The 21,772-nt window shown below is 39.2% G+C and overlaps 1 protein-coding gene across 1 annotated transcript in view; it reads left to right on the top strand.

Moving 5' to 3' along the window:
- The window catches only part of TRHDE (thyrotropin releasing hormone degrading enzyme), a 409,484-nt gene that overhangs the window by 7,118 nt on the left and 380,594 nt on the right, over nucleotides 1-21,772 (top strand). The window contains exon 2 of the mRNA XM_007448769.1: nucleotides 5,111-5,384. Within this exon, the coding sequence (XP_007448831.1) occupies nucleotides 5,111-5,384 (274 nt within the window). The remainder of the gene's footprint in view (nucleotides 1-5,110; nucleotides 5,385-21,772) is intronic.

Raw genomic sequence — 21,772 nt, 5'->3', positions numbered from 1 at the left:
CAGCAGGAACACGTCTCTTCTGAAATGGCAGAGTTTTACTGACTCATTGAAGTACGTAAAAACACAGAGTCTAAACAACGACCCATTTTGGCGTAAAATGTTTTGTCATTGAGTAATAATTTGCATTTTGATTAACAACCTTAACTTTAAATGGGACGTGTAACTTCCATGATCCTGTAACTCTGTTCAGCTTCTGGAAACAGTTACCGATCTTGGGAGTTTTTATTACCAATTTTAAACTATTGCAACCGTAGGCAACTTGCAGTTGCGATAGAAGCAAGTTCAAAGAGCATTTTTCACTGTGCTGTATGTGTGGTCCGCATAGATGTGGTCAAAATGGAAACTTCTCAAAAACGCCTTGCCGTTTTTTGAGGTTCTCTTGGTTTTGGTGGGCTCCGCAATGAAGCATGAATCAATCTGAGTACTAGCAGTGTTATGCAAATGTTTGTTTCTTCTGCATATTTTAACTTTATGAAAAGGCAAACTGAAAATAACGGAACAGAAATTGTATCATATACTGTAATTTGTTGGCAATATCAACCAATGTTAATGCATTACTTCTGCTGAATCTTATAATGACTTGACACTAGTAGCTTGCCTAGTTGAACTTCCTCAGAAATAAGAAGAAATCAATTCTCTGTATCCTTAAGAGGCAACATAGAGCTTTAAGCTCTACTTCTTAGCTCAACCAAAATGTCAAATAGACAAGTTGTTAAGAAATCAAGTAATTTATTTTAGATGGAAGAGAATTAAAATACATGTATATTATTCATATTTTTCTAGTTGTGCTAAAGTGACATTCTTGGAATAACACTTCCAGGATGTCACTTTTGGAGGTGGAATGTTTTTATGATAATAGAGGGATTCCTTAAAAGATACAAATGATTTTGTTTGAGAAAGCAGGGGAAAAATGGACAACAAAATGCTCTTCCCCATTACCTGCAGCCTCCTGCTGTTTTATTTTACTTCTTGCTGTATTTACATAGGTATTTCACATCCTTACTCTATACTAAAATGTTCTCTATTTTTAATTAATTTTTTTCTACGTGGTGTACTGCTACCACCTCAAACTCCACCTGAAATTTGCTCAGAAACCAAACTCATTATTTTCTGCTCCAAATCCCTTTCTCTAGAGGTCTCTGGCGTTTTTACTGACGGTAAGCAGGAAAGCAGTCTCACTTCCGCCAGTTGAAGGCAACCATAAAATATATGCAGCGAAGACAAGATTATGTTTCTGAAATCCAACAGACACTGTTGCCTGTTGGGGGCACTGAGCCTGAAACTGGCTCTCTTTGTTAGAAGGGAGACTATCAAGGGTGAGAGAGGTAGGTGTTCGAGGTAGACGGCAACACTGGGCTCCGAGAAAATCGGAACCTGGAAGAGAGCAGACAGGGTGCGAACTTAATATGTGAGGCAAAACATTTTTAAAGGTTTATTTCTGTGCTACCAGTAGTCAATTGGCTCACTTCTCCAATGTGTCTGTGACCCTTACTACCCAGGAATTTACGCTTCCTCCTCCATAAAGCCTTTCTTCAGTTCTTAAGACTGGTGGTCCTCAACGGGGTCAGTTCTGCCTCCCAGGGGACATCTGCAGTGTCCGGAGACGTTTCGGTTGTCACAACGGGAGAGAGGGGGTCCTACTGGCATCTAGTGGTAGAAGCCAGGGATGCTGCTAAGCACAAGATGGCCCCGACAAAGAATAGTTATCCACCCTCGTATGTCAGTAGTGTCGAGAATTCTACCACTGAATCGCCAATACTTGACATTAAAAAAAAAAAAAAAAGTCAGTAGTGCCAAGGTTGAGAAACCTTGCTTTGGAAGATGTAATTTCTTCACGCATTTTCCCTCGTTGTCATGGCTTTTTGTATGATACCTGTTTAGGCATATGTTTTATTTATTTTATCGGAGTATAAACTCTTTGAGGGAAGGAAGCACGTCTATTTATCGTTTTCTCCACAGCGTTGAACACTCAAAAATGGTGACTAAGAGAAGCAAATGCGTTATAATAGATCTTGTAGCAAAAAGCCATTTAGCAGTAACGTAATTTAATATTTTAAAAACATCTCATCAAATTCAGGGAATATTTTATTTTAAATTTTTGTTCAGTTATAGGATCTCAAGCTTGGAAAAGACCCTAAGTGTAATCTAGTCCAACTGCTCTTGTTTCCAAGGGGCTTGTTTTGATTTGCTAAATACTGAATTGAAATTCAATTGCAATCGTCCTCAGGTGCCAGACTGTGAAATTAGTATTTCCTCATTTAGACATTATCAAATATATGTGGCCCTCAGTGCATAGATATATACTGTGTGTAGGAATTCATTAAGAATATTAATTGCAGAAAAAGTCACTAGATGATCTTTATGGTTCCTTTCAACTCTGAGAATCAGCGATTTAAATTGCTAGCCTTACTAACATTTACTTACTGTATGAGGCAAAAAGAGACTTGAGCACAACATGATGCTTCTGCATAAATATTTGGTTTATTAATTTCTCATTAGCCCAGAGGTATTTAGATCTTCTACATCTAATAAATTCCTACCCTTTAATTACTTAATACCAAAGACACCTTTGATTTTTTACTTAATGACTAATACATTCTAAGTACAGCCTCTCTGTTGAACTCTTGCAGAACTTTCCCCTAGTATTATTAGTTGTTTCTTATGTATTATATATATTTCCCTTTTCAGGTAGATTGCAAAGGCCTTAAGGACAAAAATGGTTATATCTTTTTAAAAAAGAAATCCTACCTCTCACCTAATAGAGTGAAAATCACACATAGCAGACAATACCTATTTGCTCAATGACTGGAATTGGATTTCTCAGGTACTTGCAAGTTAAAAGGGAACACTTTTCCTCATATATTAAATGCCACAGGTATCTTTTAAATAGCCTCAGTAAAGAAATACGAAGCTCAGTGGACATTTTAATAAGAAAGATAAGATTCAAGAACATAAGACAAAAGCACGTGCAAATTGTAAATGGGTACATCTTAATTAAAAGTTACTGACACTCCGTTAAGCAAGAACTATATTACTATCAGTAGAAAATAGGAAAAGTATTACCAAGATGCTGGCAAGTTTGGAAAGAAGAACCTTTATTACCAATAGTCAAATTAAAACATTGTTTATAAATTATGGCTAAAGATTAATTTTACTGTTTTTGAAATAAAATTACCTTTTACTCCTACACAGAAAATGTGAATTCTAGACCCAGCTTTGCACTAATTGCCTGTGTAACTTTGGATAAATCACTTAACCCTACTGGAACTACTTTTTCATTTTAGGAATTTATGAGAGCTGGACAGTTTGTTTCTAAGATTGCTTCCAACTTTAACCTTATATTTTTCTGAAGATTTATAGTTAAAACTTCTTTCCTATACATTACCCCATTTTATCATCTCGACAGTTTTGTAAGGGAGGCCTAGAAAATATTATTTTCCTTCTACTAATGAAAAAATAGACTCAGGTAGTTAAGTGATTTATCCAAGCCTGGTATGCAGCAGCCCAGTACTATTTCAAGATAATTCTCAATTCTCCTCTCTCAGAATAAATATACAATTAATCTTTAAAATGTCTTATTTTTCTCTGTTTCAAAACTAAACTTTTAAAAAGTAAGCCCTCAATAATGCATGTAAGCTTCATAATTTTAAAAAAGTATAAACATTTACATTTCATGGTTTGAGCCAGGGATAGCCAGTGAGATTCAATACACATGTCAACACCTACTGATTGGTAGTAACTGCCTGAAGTGCTGTGCTGAGAATAATTTTAAGGCCAAGTTTTGGCTCAGCGGGAAAGTGTGCCATGTGAGATTAACCATGAACACTGTGGATGATGGAGAGGGGAGGGGTGGCAGAACTACTATGGGGGAAAGAGGCTTTTAAAGAAATGACTTGTAGCACTCAGTAATGTTTTATGAAGGGTCTGTTATTGACTTATGTCCAGTTTTAACTAGTATTATTTTAAAAGTTTAATTAATTTATGTCATGAATGTTTTCATAAATAATGGCCCCATTTTTAAGTTAAAAGTGTGTCCTTCTTCAAGTACTTAGTTTGAGTGTTTTGACTTGTAACCATAACAGTGAAAGAATGTAGAGGGTGCTTCTGGAGTTTTAATGAGATGCAACTTTGCAGCTTGATCTGAAAACTTGAGGGCATTAAATATTTTATACATATATATATATATATATATATGTATGTACACATTGATGTATTTATTATGTAGATATTTATTAGTTAATTTACTTTATTATATTAACATATAATAACATATAATTTATATAGTAAATATATATTATGGGTGGTAAAAACCAACGGTGTCTGGATTACTCTATGTAAATGTATATTATAGCACTCCAAGAAAGGTTGAAGATATTGTGAATCAGTGGCTGCTGCTTATTAACTGCCCTCTGGGTGCTGTTCATCTATTCACAGTGATAGGTGCTTTACATCCCCTTTTCCATTCTACTAAGCTTTACAATGCTTTTTAAGTTAGGCATGATTATTTCCTTTTAAGCAATGAACATGTACACCTTAGGGAAATTTAGTAATCATCCAAGATGATTCGGCTAAGAAATGTTGTGGAGCCAGAATGCAGACCAAGTTTTGTCAGATTTCAAAATCCTTTTCCTTAACAAAATCAGGCCATTTGAGACTGAGATTTGAGGACATAGATGTTTCTCAGTGATGGTCTATGCCCTACTTGTATCTGATGACAAGTTTTGGATTTTGATTTCATTGTCTTTACTGGTTGTACAGTTTCGGAGAGGGGACTGAGGCATACCAAAAAGGAGAACCATTATTTTCCAATACTTGCCAATATGATGATGTGTTGTTTTTCTGTAAAGTGTAATATTTTGTCTAATAAACATGGCTCTGGGTTTAGAGAATTTCCTTTAGTTGAGACAAAAGTTCCCTGAAGAATTTTCATTGTTGGGGAAATATGTATGAAGTATGCTTCCATGCTATTCATGCACTTAAGTTTGATTCAGAAAAAAACTGTCTCGTAATTCGGCTAAAGCACATTATTTTATAAGCAGAAGCATGTAAAATGGTTATAACTTAACTCGAGCCACAAATGTAATTGAGAATGTCATTTTCTTTTTTCCAGGTTCCTTGGCGTTACTCAGTTTTCGCCTACACATGCCAGAAAGGCATTTCCTTGTTTTGATGAGCCGATCTACAAGGCTACTTTCAAAATCAGCATCAAGCATCAAGCAACCTATTTATCTTTATCCAATATGCCGGTGGAAACTTCCGTGTTTGAGGAAGACGGATGGGTTACGGATCACTTTTCACAGACCCCTCTCATGTCCACGTATTATTTAGCCTGGGCAATTTGCAACTTCACATACAGAGAAACTACCACCAAGACTGGGGTTGTAGTAAGTATTTCAAGCTTAATGTTGTTTCTGGATAATGTACACTGATTTCTGGATTAACAATGAATCATTTCTGTTCTCTTCACAACTTACATAGCTGAATTCTTTCCTTAATCCTTGGAAGGAAAATTATCTTCCTGGTTTCAGAGTCAGAGAGGAGCTTCTCTTCTATACCCAGCCCTCTTATTACTTTAATCACCTCCCCACCCCTGCCATTCCTGTCCTCCTTCATCGCCTGAGTATCTCTGGAACAACTATTGTCTGTTATGGGAAATTGCCTCTTTTTATTTATATGATGGTAAAGCTTCTTTTTACTGTAAAATATTTCAAATATACAGAAAATGTGGAGAATAATATAATAAACTTCTACTAGCCAGCTCTATAGAATCTAAACATTTTACCATCTTTGCTCCAGTCTAACTTATTTTTTGAGAAAGTAAAGCATATTGGATAGAGTTGAAGCTCTCTTTGGACACCTGCCTGATCTCATTGCCTTGCCTCCTACCTCCTGCCTTGCCCTGAATTTGGATTTTGCCATTTCCATGCACCTTATCACACAATTATTAAGTATATTATTAATTATTACGTATAAATCTATTTACAATACATTCCATGCTTTAAAATTTCATATAAGTGGTTTTATATTATAGATATCATTCTGCAACTTTATTTTTTGCTTAAAATTTTGTTTTTGTGGTTTATCTGAATAGAATGGTTGAGTGAATATATCAAAATTTGTCATCCTCCTATAAACGAACATTTTAAGTTTTTTCTGATTTTCATTGGTTAACAGCAATGCTCAGTGAACATTTTTGTGCATAAGTTCTTCGGCCAGTGTGCTACAATTTCTGTAAGGTACAAAGCTTCTTTTAGCCCATAGCATGCAAGTGTATAGGAATATGTACTTAGAGAAGGGTGATATAAGGGAAGCCTAGAGAATTCACTCTCTGTATTAAATTTATAACAAGAATCAGTTGGATTCTTTTGGATCATTAACATTTATAACAGCATGGTGTTCTAGGCACTTTTTACATGTTACCGTATTGCGTTAGTCAGATTAAGTCAGGTCATGCCTCTTAAGAACTTTCTCCTCATTTCAATGGCCTACACAATAAATATGCATTTATTTTAATTTTCATGTCAACCCTAAAGCAAGGTATTATAATTCCATTTTTCCAAGTGAATAAAGTAAATTTAGATTTGAAAAGATGAAGTAACTTTACCAGAGTAAAAAGTAAGCAAGTGGTAGGGCTGCAAGAAAAACTTCTATTGGTCTGATCCCAAATTTGGGACTCTACCCACCCCGTCCCCCTCCCCATGCCCTAGGAGCTCTGTTTCACCATTTCACCTGTGTGTCGATATGAGAATGCAGGTAATGATTCTGTCCATCCTGTGGCCATCGTATTTGGTGTTGCTCAAACATAACAGAAGAAGTGTACAGAAATCTATATTCTTATTCTTTAGGAAGTTCATAGCTCCATAACAGCCTAAATATTGAACAATGGGTTTGGCTAATTAAATTTTTCTCACCGTTACTTTCAATTTAAATCACTGTGGAACCCATTTAAAAAGTAAAATCTGCCTGCATACAAAATTAATGCCATTATTAAAGAACTGTATAGTGAATTAATCTACATAATCATTAAAACAGTACCTTAAATGCTGGCTGTAGAAGGCTAGAAAAAAGATATTTTACTCTTTTGGACTTCTTATTTAGTGTATTGAATTCCTCTGATGTTTGTTGATGTCTCCTATGGATACTTCAAGGCTACACATGTTGGACCATGCACAGAAAAGGAATACTAAGACATATCATTCCCTTATACATCTTCAAAAGTTGATGACTGACTACTTGATGTGGGTCTGTTAGGAGCATAGGTTACATTGGAAGTGTTTTTCCTAGTATGATTTCTTTAAAATATCCTAAAACTATTCTCAGCTGTACGCAATTATGCTTGTTGCTAAGTGATCCATATTTAAAACCAGGACACACTCTAATTATTTAGAGGTGACTTTTATTAGAGTTAAGAATTCAAGTAATTAGTAAACATTAAAAAATTCCTACTTCTTTTTATGTGGAAAAGATAAAACATGCTACCAGAGAACATTGGAAGGTCAACTGAAATAAAGATTTGCTCTACAATCTAAAAATACTAAGAATAGTAAAAAGGAAAATAAAATTGCTGTTGGGAACCCTTGTTTATCAACTGTGGAACTAAAGTATAAAACCTGGTTTTCTGGGGAGACCTTCAAGATGGCGGAGGAGTAAGACGTGTAGATCACCTACCTCCCCACAAATACATCAGAAATACATCTACATGTGGAACAGATCCTACAGAACACCGACTGAACGCTGGCAGAAGACCTGAGACTTCCCAAAAGGCAAGAAACTCCCCTTGTACCTGGTTAGGGCAAAAGAAAAAAGGAAGAACAGAGACAAAAGAATAGGGACGGGACCTGCACCTCTGGGAGGGAGCTGTGAAGGAGGAAAAGTTTCCACACACTGGGAATCCCCTTTGCGGGCGGAGACGGGGGGTGGCGGAGGGGGGAAGCTTGGGAGCCACGGAGGTGAGTGCAGCGACAGGGGTGCGGAGGGCAAAGCGGGGAGATTCCCACACAGAGGATCGGTGCTGACCAGCACTCACCAGCCTGAGAGGCTTGTCTGTTCACCCACCGGGACGGGTGGGGGCTGGGAGCTGAGGCTCGGGCTTCGGAGGTCAGATCCCAGGGAGAGGACTGGGGTTGGCTGCGTGAGCACAGCCTGAAGGGGGCTAGTGTGCCACAGCTAGCCGGGAGGGAGTCCGGTGGAGGCTGGGAGCTGAGGCTCGGGCTTCGGAGGTCAGATCCCAGGGAGAGGACTGGGGTTGGCTGCGTGAGCACAGCCTGAAGGGGGCTAGTGTGCCACAGCTAGCCGGGAGGGAGTCCGGGGAAAAGTCTGGACCTGCCTAAGAGGCAAGAGACCATTGTTTCAGGATTCGCGAGGAGAGGGGATTCAGAGCACCGCCTAAACAAGCTCCAGACACGGGCGCAAGCCACAACTATCAGCACAGACACCAGAGATGGGCATGAGATGCTAAGGCTGCTGCTTCAGCCACCAAGAAGCCTGTGTGCAAGCACAGGTCACTATCCACACCTCCCCTCCTGGGAGCCTGTGCAGCCCGCCACTGCCAGGGTCCCATGATCCAGGGACAACTTACCCCAGAGAACGCATGGGACCTCAGGCTGTTGCAATGTCATGCTGGCCTCTGCCGCTGCAGGCTCGCCCCGCATTCTGTACCTCTCCCTCCCCGCAGCCTGAGTGAGCCGGAGCCCCCGAATCAGCTGCTCCTTTAACCCCGTCCTGTCTGAGGGAAGAACAGATGCCCTCAGGTGACCTACATGCAGAGGCAGGGCCAAATCCAAAGCTGAACCCCAGGAGCTGTGCAAACAAACAAGAGAAAGGGAAATGTCTCCCAGCAGCCTCAGGAGCAGCGGATTAAATCTCCACAATCAATTTGATGTGCCCTGCATCTGTGGAATACATGAATAGACAACTAATCATCCCAAAATTGAGTGAGTGGACTTTGGGAGCAACTGTAGACTATGGGTTAATTTTCTGCATCTAATTTGTTTCTGGTTTTATGTTTATCTTAGTTTAGTATTTAGAGTTTACTATCATAGGTAGATTTGTTTATTGATTTGGTTGCTTTCTTCCTTTTTTTAAAAAATATATATATATTTGATAGTTTTTTTTTTTTTTTTGTGGTACATGGGCCTCTCACTTTTGTGGCCTCTCCCGTTGCGGAGCACAGGCTCCGGATGCACAGGCTCAGTGGCCATGGCTCATGGGCCCAGCCGCTCCGCAGCATGTGGGATCTTCCCAGACCGGGACATGAACCTGTGTCCCCTATATCGGCAGGCAGACTCTCAACCACTGCGCCACCAGGGAAGTCTTGTATAGCTTTGCTTTTATCATTTGTCCTAGCGTTCTGTCTTTCCATTTTTTTCTTTTCTTCTTGGTGGCTGAAGCAGCAGCCTTAGCCTTAGCATTGTTGCGTTTTACTTTTTTTTAATTTTTAATAATTTTTTTTAATTTTAATAACTTTATTTTATTTTATTTATTTTTCTTTCTTTCTTTCTTTTTTTCTCCCTTTTCTTCTGAGCCATGTGGCTGACAGGATCTTGGTGCTCCAGCTGGGTGTCAGGCCTGTGCCTCTGAGGTAGGATAGCTGAGTTCAGGACATTGGTCCACCAGAGACCTCCCGGCTCCACATAATATCAAACAGCAAAAGCTCTCCCAGAGGTCTCCATCTCAGTGCTAAGACCCAGCTCCACTCAATGACCAGCAAGCTAGAGTGCTGGACACCCTATGCCAAACAACTAGAAAGACAGGAACACAGCCCCATCCATTAGCAGAGAGGCTGCTTAAGATCATAATGAGGTCACAGACACCCCAAAACACACCACTGGCTGCAGTCCTTCCCACCAGAAACACAAGATCCAGCCTCATCCACCAAAACACAGGCACCAGTCCCCTCCACAAGGAAGCCTACACAACCTACTGAACCAACCTTAGCCACTGGGGACAGACACCAGAAACAACGGGAGCTATGAACCTGCAGCCTGCAAAAAGAAGACCCCAAACACAGTAAGTTAAGCAAAATGAGAAGACAGAGAAACAAACAACAGATGAAGGAGCAAGGCAAAACCCCACCAGACCAAACAAATGAAGAGGAAATAGGCAGTCTACCTGAAAAAGAATTCAGAATAATGAGAGTAAAGATGATCCAAAATCTTGGAAATAGAATGGAGAAAATACAAGAAACGATTAACAAGGACCTAGAAGGACTAAAGAGCAAACAAACAATGATGAACAACACAGCAAATGAAATTAAAAGTTCTCTGGAAGGAATCAAAAGCAGAATAACTGAGGCAGAATAATGGAAAAGTGACCTGGAAGATAAAATAATGGAAATAACTACCGCAGAGCAGAATAAAGAAAAAAGAATGAAAAGAATTGAGGACAGTCTTAGAGACCTCTGGGGCAACATTAAACGCACCAACATTTGAATTATAGGGGTCCCAGAAGAAGAAGAGAAAAAGAAAGGGTCTGAGAAAATATTAGAAGAGATTATAGTTGAAAACTTCCCTAACATGGGAAAGGCAATAGTCAATTCAGTCCAGGAAGCGCAGAGAATCCCATACAGGATAAATCCAAGGAGCAACATGCCAAGACACATATTAATCAAACTATCAAAAATTAAATACAAAGAAAAAATATTAAAAGCAGCAAAGGAAAAACAACAAATAATATACAAGGGAATCCCCATAAGGTTAACAGCTGATCTTTCAGCAGAAACTCTGCAAGCTAGAAGGGAATGGCAGGACATATTGAAAGTGATGAAAGGGAAAAACCTGCAACCAAGATTACTCTACCCAGCAAGGATCTCATTCAGATTTGATGGAGAGATTAAAACCTTTACAGACAAGCAAAAGCTACGAGAATTCAGCACCACCAAACCAGCTTTACAACAAATCCTAAAGGAACTTCTCTAGGCAGTAAACACAAGAGAAAGAAAAGACCTACAATAACAAACCCAAAACAATTAAGAAAATGGTAATAGGAAGATACATATTGATAATTACCTTAAATGTAAATGGATTAAATGCTCCAACCAAAAGACACAGACTGGCTGAATGGATACAAAAACAAGACCTATATATATGCTGTCTACAAGAGACCCACTTCAGACCTAGGAACACGTACAGACTGAAAGTGAGGGGATGGAAAAAGATATTCCATGCAAATGGAAATCTAAAGAAAGCTGGAGTAGGAATTCTCATATCAGACCAAATAGACTTTAAAATAAAGTTTGCCTCATATGATCATCTCAGTAGATGCTGAGAAAGCTTTCAACAAAATTCAAAACCCATTTATGATAAAAACACTTCAGAAAGTAGGCATAGAGGGAACTTACCTCAACATAATAAAGGCCATATATGACAGACCCATAGCCAACATCGTTCTCAATGGTGGAAAACTGAAACCATTTCCACTAAGATCAGGAAAAAGACAAGGTTCTCCACTCTCACCAGTATTATTCAACTTAGTTTTGGAAGTTTTGGTCACAGCAATCACAGAAGAAAAAGAAATAAAAGGAATCCAAATCAGAAAACAAGAAGTAAAGGTGTCTCTGTTTGCAGATGACATGATACTCTACGTAGAGAATCCTAAAGACCCTACCAGAAAACTACTAGAGCTAATCAATGAATTTGGTAAAGTAGTAGGGTACAAAATTAATGCACAGAAATCTCTTGCATTCCTATACACTAATGATGAAAAATCTGAAAGAGAAATTCAGGAAACACTCCCATTTACCACTGCAGCAAAAAGAATGAAGTACCTAGGAATAAACCTACTTAAGGAGACAAAAGACCTGTATGCAGAAAACTGTAAGACACTGATGAAAGAAATTAAAGGTGATGCAAACAGATGGAGAGATATACCACGTTCTTGGGTTGGAAGAATCAACATTGTGAAAATGACTATACTACCCAAAGCAATCTACAGATTCAATGCAATCCCTGTCAAATACCAATGGCGTTTTTTACGGAACTAGAACACAAAATTTCACAATTTGTATGGAAATACAGAAGACCCCAAATAGCCAAAGCAATCTTGAGAAGGAAAAACAGAGCTGGAGGAATCAGGCTCCTGGACTTCAGACTATACTACAAAGCTACAGTAATCAAGACGGAATGGTACTGGCACAAAAATAGAAATATAGATCAATGGAACAGGATAGAAAGCCCAGAGGTAAACCCATGCATATACATGTTACAAGTGATAATTACAAGTGAGTCATAAGGATGGCCTTGTTTTCTAGAAGAGGGCATAGATCTTACCTATTGATGGGGAGTGTCAAAGAATTTGTGGGCTTGTTTTTAAATCAATACAGTCTGCCCTCTGGCCACAAATTATTTACATTCATTCCATATACAAAATACACTCACCAATCAGTCTCATTCCATTACAGCTTTAGGCTGGAGTTTGAGGTCCAGGATCTCACTGTCTAATTTAGGTCTAGGTGCAGATGAGACTAGTTGGGTTTGGTTTCTTGAGCATGGTTTCTCTTTCTCTGAAGACCTGTTAACTAAAGAGATACATTATCTATCCTTCTTCCCCCACAACAGACAATGGTGAGATGGAAATCCGATTATTACAGTAGATCTTTCCATTCAAGAATGGAGAAAATGGGAGGTTATAGCAGCCACTGGCCTGTAGCAATTCTGACGTTCAAGTGGGCACATATTGGTACTTCCTTAATTATGGCTCAATGCTGCTCCCTGTAAGTTGTTCTTTCTGGCACTTGGCCCTGCCCTTTGAGCTCTTAGCTCTTTTTTCTAAGGCATCTTTTCTTTTCCAGTTAAAAAATAGTTTATGTCTGCAATTAAATAGCCTTCTCAGCTTGCTTCCTACCAGTAAAAAGTAGGGGGTTTCAAAAGCCTATTTTTCTTTTGTATCGGTTCTTTAGCTTTAAGTCCAAGCAGGTATAATTATGTTAAAAACTGTTGGCTTTTTATGCATCACGTTACATCCATTCCATTAGACAAAACTACATATACAAGTCTCTTTAAGATGAGACTTTGTTTACCTTGAGGCTTTGGAGAATAATGTCCATGACATTTTTAGATGCTCTGTTATTTAACTGAGAGGGTTTATGAGGCACACCCTTAAGATCCTTAGAAAACCTTTTGTATTTTTAAAAAGGTTTATGGGGCATCACTTTAAGAGTGTCTGAAGTCTTAACAGTTTCTGAAGTCACATCCTTGGCTTCATCACGTGTTCCTGACAGTGACCTGCATTTTTTTCCTAAGGCCATTTCTTACTTTAAGAATATTTTGCCATCTGGAGAGGCTGGGCAGGAGAAGGAGTCTTAATTTCAAGCTCAGCAAGTCCTGGCTCTTTTCTGTTTCTTCTAAATTTTTCTTGGAAACAGGACAGTTTGTTCTTAAGCTCATCTCTCTGGTTTTGCATTTTTTCATGGCCAGTAAGAAGCCAGGTGGCACTTTCAGTGTTCTGCCTGGAAATCTTCTTAGCTAGAAAATGCAGTTCAATAGTTATATTTCTTATTTTCCATGGTACTGCAGGCAACAGCGTGTCAAACTTTCTTCCACTTAATAAGAAAGGTCCTCTTTCCTTCAGCTTCCAATACTATTTACCATTATAGCCTTCACGCTATCACCAACAGCTTCCTCAAGGGCTATAAAGCTTTGGCTAAAGGATCCTCTCAAGGATCTTCCAGCTTTTGCTAACAGTCCCAAGGCCAAAAAATAAAAATTACCAATTTTTAAGCCCATTGAACTCTGTGGGTCAGGAGTATGGACAGCCTAGAGCAGGGAATGACTCATCTCTGCTCTTCTGTGTCCCAGCTGGGAAGGCTCGTCTCACTGGGGGTGACTTGACAGCTCGGGGCCAGAATCATCTGGGGGCAATCTTTACTAACTGTGTTTACTTCTTGTTGGCTGTTGTCTGGGCCCTCATTTGGGGCTTTTATCTAGAGCATCTATGAATGGTCTCCCTATGTGGCCTGAGCTTCTTTGCAGCCTAATGTTAGACTTGTTACTGGTGATTCAGTCCTCCAAGGGTTGAGTGTACCGAGAGATGCACACTGCCTGTTCATTCCATTATAAATGGTTGTATAGAATGTATTAGTCACCATCTTTTTTTCCCTCTCTTCCTTTTAGCAAGGCAGAGGCTGTATTATCCTTTCAGACCTAGCCTAAGAAGTTAACAGCGTCACTGTTGGTGCATTTTGTTACTTACAAACTTAGATTGGTCCGGATTCTAGTGGAGGGGACATCTTTCAATGGGAAAAGTGTCAAAGAATTTGAAGGCTCATTGGAAAACCACCACAGTTGTTATAAGTATTATAGGGATTATAAAATCACAAGCATAGTGCCTGACACATTGTACTCACTCTGTTGATGACAATTAAATTGATGATATATTCAGAAGTCACAGAAAGGAGTAGGGATATGTAAGTTTGAGAGGTAGATGGAATCTAGATTATGAAAGGGCTTGATGCCTGGCTAAATTTTAAAATTATTATTCAGTTAGCAATAAGATCCACTGGAAATTTAAGAACTGGAAGCATGATATGTATAAGTTTTATAATCTCCTGGAGAGAAGCATGCAAAATATGTGGACATGAGGAGTCTGGAAGTGGGGGTCCATTTAGCTAAGATAGTCTGGATTAGGGTAATTATAATTTAAATGGATAAGATGGTGTAGTTATGAGAGGCATTTAAAAGGAAGAATTGGTAGGACTTGGTGAGGGATAAAAGATAGGAAAAAGTAAACATTGGGCAAGAAGAAGAGCAAAGGGTCAAGAATGACTTTAATGTTTAAGGTAATCACATCTCTATAGTTTCTGTCCTCCAGATTCACTATGTATTCTGAACTGGTTATCACAACCAATGAGTTTTCATTTTTGTTGGCCAATTGGATGCACAACCTACACTACTTGAGTGATATGTTCCTCCTATTATATAACTGATTATATAGAATTTTATTAGTCAGCATTTTTTTTTTTTACTAGCAAGTGATAGAAATTCAATTTGAGCTTAAGCAAAAAAGGGAAATTTATAAGAAGTCTGAGCACTGTGAGAAACTCGGGAATCCGGTTTCAGGCCTTTGTCAGTGCTTCTGCTTTGCTTTACTCTCTCACTGTGGACAGGCTTCCTCTGTTCTTTGAGTCACATGGTAGAATGTTGCTGCCAGAAGTTCCCAAGTTTTTCATATTGACATGAAGGCCCCAAGAGGGAAACTGACCTTTATAAATTTCCAAACTCACGGGGAGTGTATTGATGGTCCTTGTTTGAGTCATATGATCATCCCTTGGTCGCTGTGTCTAGAGAATGCACATCACAGGACCATGACATCTTCTGCTTCACCTTGTGAATGGGAATATACGTTACCAAAACAACAGGAATTTCTAGAGAAGAGATGCTGAGCAAAAAACAACTACTAGTGCCCTAAACATATTTTTCAGGTTATTTTGTGTGTGTGTGGACTGACTACAGTAGGAAGGATACACAAAATTTACAGTGGTGGTGTATGTGTATATATACCTATACCCAGGAAAGTATGCATGCTCATACACGTGATGCACATTTCTGATGCTAGAGTTCTAGTGACATTGTGTATACACACTTAAAACATGTGATTATTCAATGTAGTTTCCTACTGGAAATAAAATTTAGGTCTCTTTTTAACAGGAGTAGAAGAGTGTAGGCTAATGTACTCTAAGGTCTTAAAAAATCCTTGATAAAAAATCCAGTTAAAAGAAGTCCATGGTAATAATAGGGGTCCTTTTGTTTCTACTGCATTACAATGCAATCGAATACAGTAATGGTCCATAGAGAAAGAAAACGAAGTAGTGACAAAAGAGTTGGGTTGCAATTTATTTAGGAATATAAGTGGAGGCTTCTTGATTATCCCTAGAAGAGATAATCCTCCTCCTTCTCCCTACTCTTAGAAGACTTTGTACACTTACCTCTCACAGTCATTATCTCTCTGTTTATAGTCCTTTCTTGGGGGCCTCTTTGCTCCTCTGGACTGTGGACTCCTTGAAGTCAGGCGCCATACCTTACTCATCTTTGTAAGATCAGCCATCCCTACTGTATATAGAAAATGAGAGGTACTCAGTGAAAGTCCATTGGACATCTAAATAAGTGAATTCTCTTCGGAGAAGTCACAGTGTCAGGAGTTTCCAAAACCTTTTGGTTAGGTTAATATATAGGGCGTGAAAATTCATGAGAAGTAATTTTGACCAATATTGAATGTAAAATAGTGAATGTCACAATAGAGGTATCTTCACTTTTTAGGCACTTTGTTGGAAGATGTTGTTAAGGAGAGCTGAGTACTGAGAGGTAAAGTTTTACTGCCAAACAGGGAACTGGATTCAGTGCAGAGTCGAGGCTCTGGAGGATCTAGTACAGGGGAGGAGAAATGGGGGTGCTTCTTATAAACCGAAAGACCAGCAATTGTCTCTGTCCTCTAACAAGAAAGGAAAGCCTCTGAGTGCTGTTGATTGGCTGGTGATAGCTGGGCTATTGGCTAGGTGGCCCTGGCTGCCACCTAGGTGCCTGTGATGGAATTTTGGTGCCCAACTCACCTCTGCTGCATGAGAGCTATGCCTGAGCCAGGCTGGGGTCATCCAGTCAGATCTGTACTCTTGTCAGCAGGCTATGTGGCCAGGTCAGTAGTTTATTGGAGTCAAGGAGTTTGAGAAGTTAAAAAGAAAAAAGAATGTAATTGATGAACCTCCTTAAATTTCATTAGTGTGGTAGGAATAGAGCCAATGGGTTCTGTTAAGGAGTGAGTGTAGAGTGGACAAATGGATGTAGTGATTGTAGACTATGTCCTTAAGAGTGCTAGTTAAGGGAAAGGATAAGAAAATACATGTATGCAGAGCCTGGTGCAGGTGACTTTTAGATATAGGAGTGCTAAATCTGTAGAAGAGAACAACAACAAAACAAACGTTTCCAGACAGTAACCGAATGTTTAGTAGTACCGGATGTTTAGTAGTTTGTCTTTGTTGGGGAAATATCCAACTCTCCTTTGTACCTTTCTGCAAGTTTTAAGAGCCCAGGAATAGGAATAGAGAAAGCAGATGTGGGAGATTCAACCTGGGAGGCTGACAAGACACACGTGGCCAGCAATCAAGAGGGTACGACATCTAGAGTGACGATGAAAACATTGTTGAAAGTATAGGCCATGGTTTCCAGAGAGGCAAGGAAACCCAAAATGGGAGTGATAGTGATGGAAAATGGATTGGGACAGATGAAGAATAGAAGTCACTGTGAGAATAAAAAGTCAGAGTAGAGTGATGAAGTGGATGAAGTAGAAAGCTGTCATAGAAAGGAGGTTTCAGATTTTGGGGTGAGTTGGAGGAATTTTAATTGCAGTTTAATTGCAATTTTAACTGCAGTTTAATTGTGTTGGAGGAATGTTATTGCAAAGTTGGATGGATGAAGGGGATTGACGTTAGAATCATGGAGGGAGCTGAGTTAAAATAACGGCGAGGCTGTATTGGAACAAACATCAAAACAATTGAGGGGGAATCCTTGAGAATGTTAGTAAGAAAGCTGTAGGCAGGCTTCAGACTTTTGAAGTGTGAGTATCACACTTGGAGGCCTAGATGGGGAAGAGAATTAGTGAACTCCATTAACTTCAAAAGAAGAGAGTTTTTTCATAAAAGTGGAGGAATCGCGGTATAAAAGTAGCGGTGGAAGAGTCAGGAAAGTGCTCATCCCTCTCTGGCTCTGAGGGTGGATGAGAGAGGATCTAAATATAGATGAGAACGTGAGCAGAAGTAGCAGGAGTCAGGGGTTTGTGTAAAGGCTAAGAGATGTTGATAATGAAGATTACTTACACAGAGGGTGGAATGGTAGGCTGGAGGGATGTGTCAACAGCGGAAGAGGGAGAGGACTGAGTAGGCAGAATTTGGTTAGTGGAGGAGCTTATAGAACTATCCAGCTCCAAGGTTCCCATTGGGATGTTGGTGTAATGGTGTGTGCCTCAGCAAATCTCCATCCCCTGGTGGCTGTCTGGGCTGATGGTGGATTAAGTGATGAATGATAATGGGTTTTGTTGCATAATCCACGATTTATCTACTGCCCTGAGGTTTAAGAGTCTACCTATTGAAGAGGCTAATAGAGGCTAAAGTAAAAAGGTTTAAATAAAAATAAACAGAACAGTTTAGTCATTGTAGAGTATTCATGGCTGTAGTATGTTTAAGCTTGATGATGTGTGTGATGGATCACGTGGTGCGGAACCAGGTCGATTCTCTCTTGGTAGAGAGAAAGGAGGTGATTCTGGTGGTGATCCTCTTTCCCTCAATTGTACTGCTAAAATTTTGGGTGGTTGCAATGGAGGCCACCAATCCAGTTGCCTCTTAGATATGGTCCCAGCATATCTAGAGTAGCATAATAGCGTATAATCTGTTAATCTGAAAGAGTTTGCTTTTCCTTTCTTTGCTGTGTACTTTCCTTATAACTTAAGATTTATGATTGTTATTTTTGATCTTACTTTTTCTTTTTACTTCTAGTTCTTTAGGACTTTTACTTTAAAGAACTGTTTTGCCCAATCCTTTATAATGTAAGGGAGGTAGAGTATTTTGTAATATTGAGGAAGAAAGTGGTGAGACATGAGATTGGAGATTTATGCAGGGGACAGATCATGGAGGGATTTGTATGTCACTGATTTTATCCTTTAAGAAGAGGGAAGCATTAAAGGATTTGAGCTTGGGAGGGCTTCAGATCGTATCAGGAGTTTTCTGTAGAAGCATGGGGATAATACGAAATATCTTATCACCTTTCCCAAAAGACTCTCAGTTCCTTTTGTCCAATATTTACCTGACCAGGATCAGTTTTCCTGTTTGATTAAAGCTGTCATGATGGTCTAGCTCAACTTTCCTGAAGATCTAGGAACAGGAAGTAAGTGGAGGTATGGCAAACAAGTGGAGAGAGAGTCTTAGATCATGGCTGACACGAAAAGAGTATCCAAACTTTTGCATCTGGTCTCAGACATAAAATGTGCTTCAGTCCAGAGAAAAAATCTCTGGGTAATCATGATATAAAACAAATGATGAAACTAAATTATATTCTAAAGGTTGATGTTACTGAGATTCAAATGATTTTTACAGGATTTGATGTCAAATTTCAGAGACTAACTAGGGTATTTGGTCGAGATATATTAATATTTCTGGAGGTGGAACTTGCATGAAACAAAGAGGAAAATTCTTTGCTGAAGAATCAAATACTATTCCTAGAAGGTCTTCAGTTGGATATATAAAGCTGAATATTCAGAGTGGAAGAAGACATCCAAGTACTAATAGAACTGTCTTTAGCCCCTGCCACCTACTAATGTTTCTTGACTTCCTTTTCAGACCAGATGGCAGGAGGAAACTTGCTGGGTCTGTGAAATGCTGCTGTTTTCTGATTAGGTTTAATTGGGGTGGGGGGGATTGGTGAATGCCTAAAACCAATCACTATCCAACTGTACTGTTCACATGCCACTGAAAAGTATTTATTTCTTATCATATTTCTTAAAACCATAGAAAACGATTGCTTTATCCATTCACAAATCTGTATTAGGCAACTGTGTTCAGTACTAAACTGAGATAATTGGAAAATCCTGGCATAGTTAAGATGACCAAAGAGAGAACAGACTGGGCAGAATTTGTAAGAAGTTCACAAAGATGTAGGACTTTGAGTGACAGAGAGGCAAAGTTCTCAACTTTTTGCAGTTAATCAATCAGCCAGTTAGTCAATCAGTTAATCAAAAGCAAACAGTAATCAACCAGGTTAAATACTGCTGTAAACCAATGTATAAGGTATAGATTTCATTTCCAGCGGGTTTAAGAGCCAGTTGATTAGACAAGATAAACACATTGCCACATACTGGATGGTACAAGGCAGTATTTTATAAAGGAAAGGTAAATTCAGTGCTATGTTAGATGTCAAGGAAGAACAGAGAAGATCAATGTGGACAGATATTAATGAAGAGTATTGGAACTTGAGGGAGGGGTGAATATGGGAAGGTGAAAGGCAAATTAGAGAGCCTTCTCTGTGAGATGAAGAGAGTGTCTAAGGAAGGGATGACCATGAGATTTTCTTCAGAGTGAGATGATTAATATATCACTTAGTTGGTTGTAAGTATCTGAAAGCAACTCAGGAAAACTTAAGCAAAAGAGAAAATCAGTGGTGGGATCCTGGCCAGCTCACTGGAAAGAATTAAATACTTATGTCTTGGGAAGAACAGACTTGAGCATCTAGACAGTAATTACCAATTACCTATCTTCTTGGGGCGCTGTCATCCGAATGTTTTGGATGCAGTCCTCAAATTCCCAGGAGAGAGAGAGGGAGCAGTGCCTGAATAGAGGGCGCATCTCCAGGGATGATGTAGATTCTGGGATTCCTTCATAGGGGCAGATGGAATCTGGGGAGAGGTAATTTCTCAAAGGAAAACCACTATAACATTATCAAGAAAGGGAAGAAGTATATCCTGTCAGCAATCATCAGATAAATATATATTTTATTTATTGAGTACTTAGCAGCTGCCAGGCACTGTTCTGTTTAATACTTCATTTAATGTTTTGAGGCAAGAACTGTTGCATTTTCTAGATGAGGAAAATGAGGCACTGAGAGAGTGAATACCTAGCTGGCCCATGGTTGCGTGGCTCACAGTGGCAAAGCCAGCATTCACACCCAGGGCGTGGAGCTCCTGAGGTGGGCTGGATCCCAGGGAAGATGAAAGGTGGAGTCACAGGAAGGGAAAGTAAATAGGTGGAGTGGGGTCAGAAAGACAAGTTTAGATTGGAAATGGAAAGAAGTCAGGATCCCCAAAGGATAAGGGAATGACATGATACAAGTGAGGTTTAAGAAATATTAATCTTGGGCTTCCCTGGTGGCGCAGTGGTTGAGAGTCCGCCTGCCGACGCAGGGGACACGGGTTTGTGCCCTGGTCTGGGAAGATCCCACATGCCGCGGAGCGGCTAGGCCCGTGAGCCATGGCCGCTGAGCCTGCGCGTCCCGAGCCTGTGCTCCGCAATGGGAGAGGCCACAACAGTGAGAGGCCCGCGTACTGCAAAAAAAAAAAAAAAAAAAAAAAAAGAAATATTAATCTTGAAGAAGCATGCCAAATACAATGGAAGGGAAGAAAGCCTGGAGGTTTGAAAGCCCATCTCCAGAAGTTCATGGCTGAGTGTGGATAATGGTGCTTTAGACCTGGTGAAGGCAAATGCTTTGACTGTTCTTATGTCTTTTTTACATGGCAATGAAACTTTTTTTTTAAAATATAAGTGCATGAAGTGCTGTACTTTAATTATTGAATTGCAATTTTAAAGAATATTAATATGACAAGAAAGAATTACCCCAGCACAAGAGCTTAACTGTTCTTCTAGGCAATTTTAGGTTTCATTTTTGCCATGAAACCTTGCCCTAGCTAGATTCTTTCTCTTTTTGAACTGTAATAGCCCTTTAATTATAACTCTTTTTGGATCATTGTCCTAATAAATTTATTATGTTGTTTTCTGCACATCTTTTTTTTTACTTATGAGATTGTAAGATCTGTGAGGATAAGAACTATTGCCAGCAAAAAACACACTCATATACTATATTATACATGTAATCACACAACACACATATATATATATTCTGGGCAGCTTACAGAAATTATATGTTTAGTATATACTATATACTAAATACTATATACTCCATGGTATATAGCATATTTCCTTGCCCATAGCAGTCACTCAGTAAATATTCAAGGCATGGGTGTTATAAGATGCGCTTGAAGGAAAAATCAGTAGTCTTGATGAGTGTGTTGATTTGGGTGACAAGGG

The sequence above is a fragment of the Lipotes vexillifer genome, unplaced genomic scaffold (assembly GCF_000442215.2).
Source record: "Lipotes vexillifer unplaced genomic scaffold, Lipotes_vexillifer_v1.1 scaffold329, whole genome shotgun sequence".
Taxonomy (NCBI): Eukaryota; Metazoa; Chordata; class Mammalia; order Artiodactyla; family Lipotidae; genus Lipotes; species Lipotes vexillifer.
The sequence above is the reverse complement of the archived record's forward strand: the minus strand, read 5'-3'. Positions and strand labels throughout refer to the sequence as shown.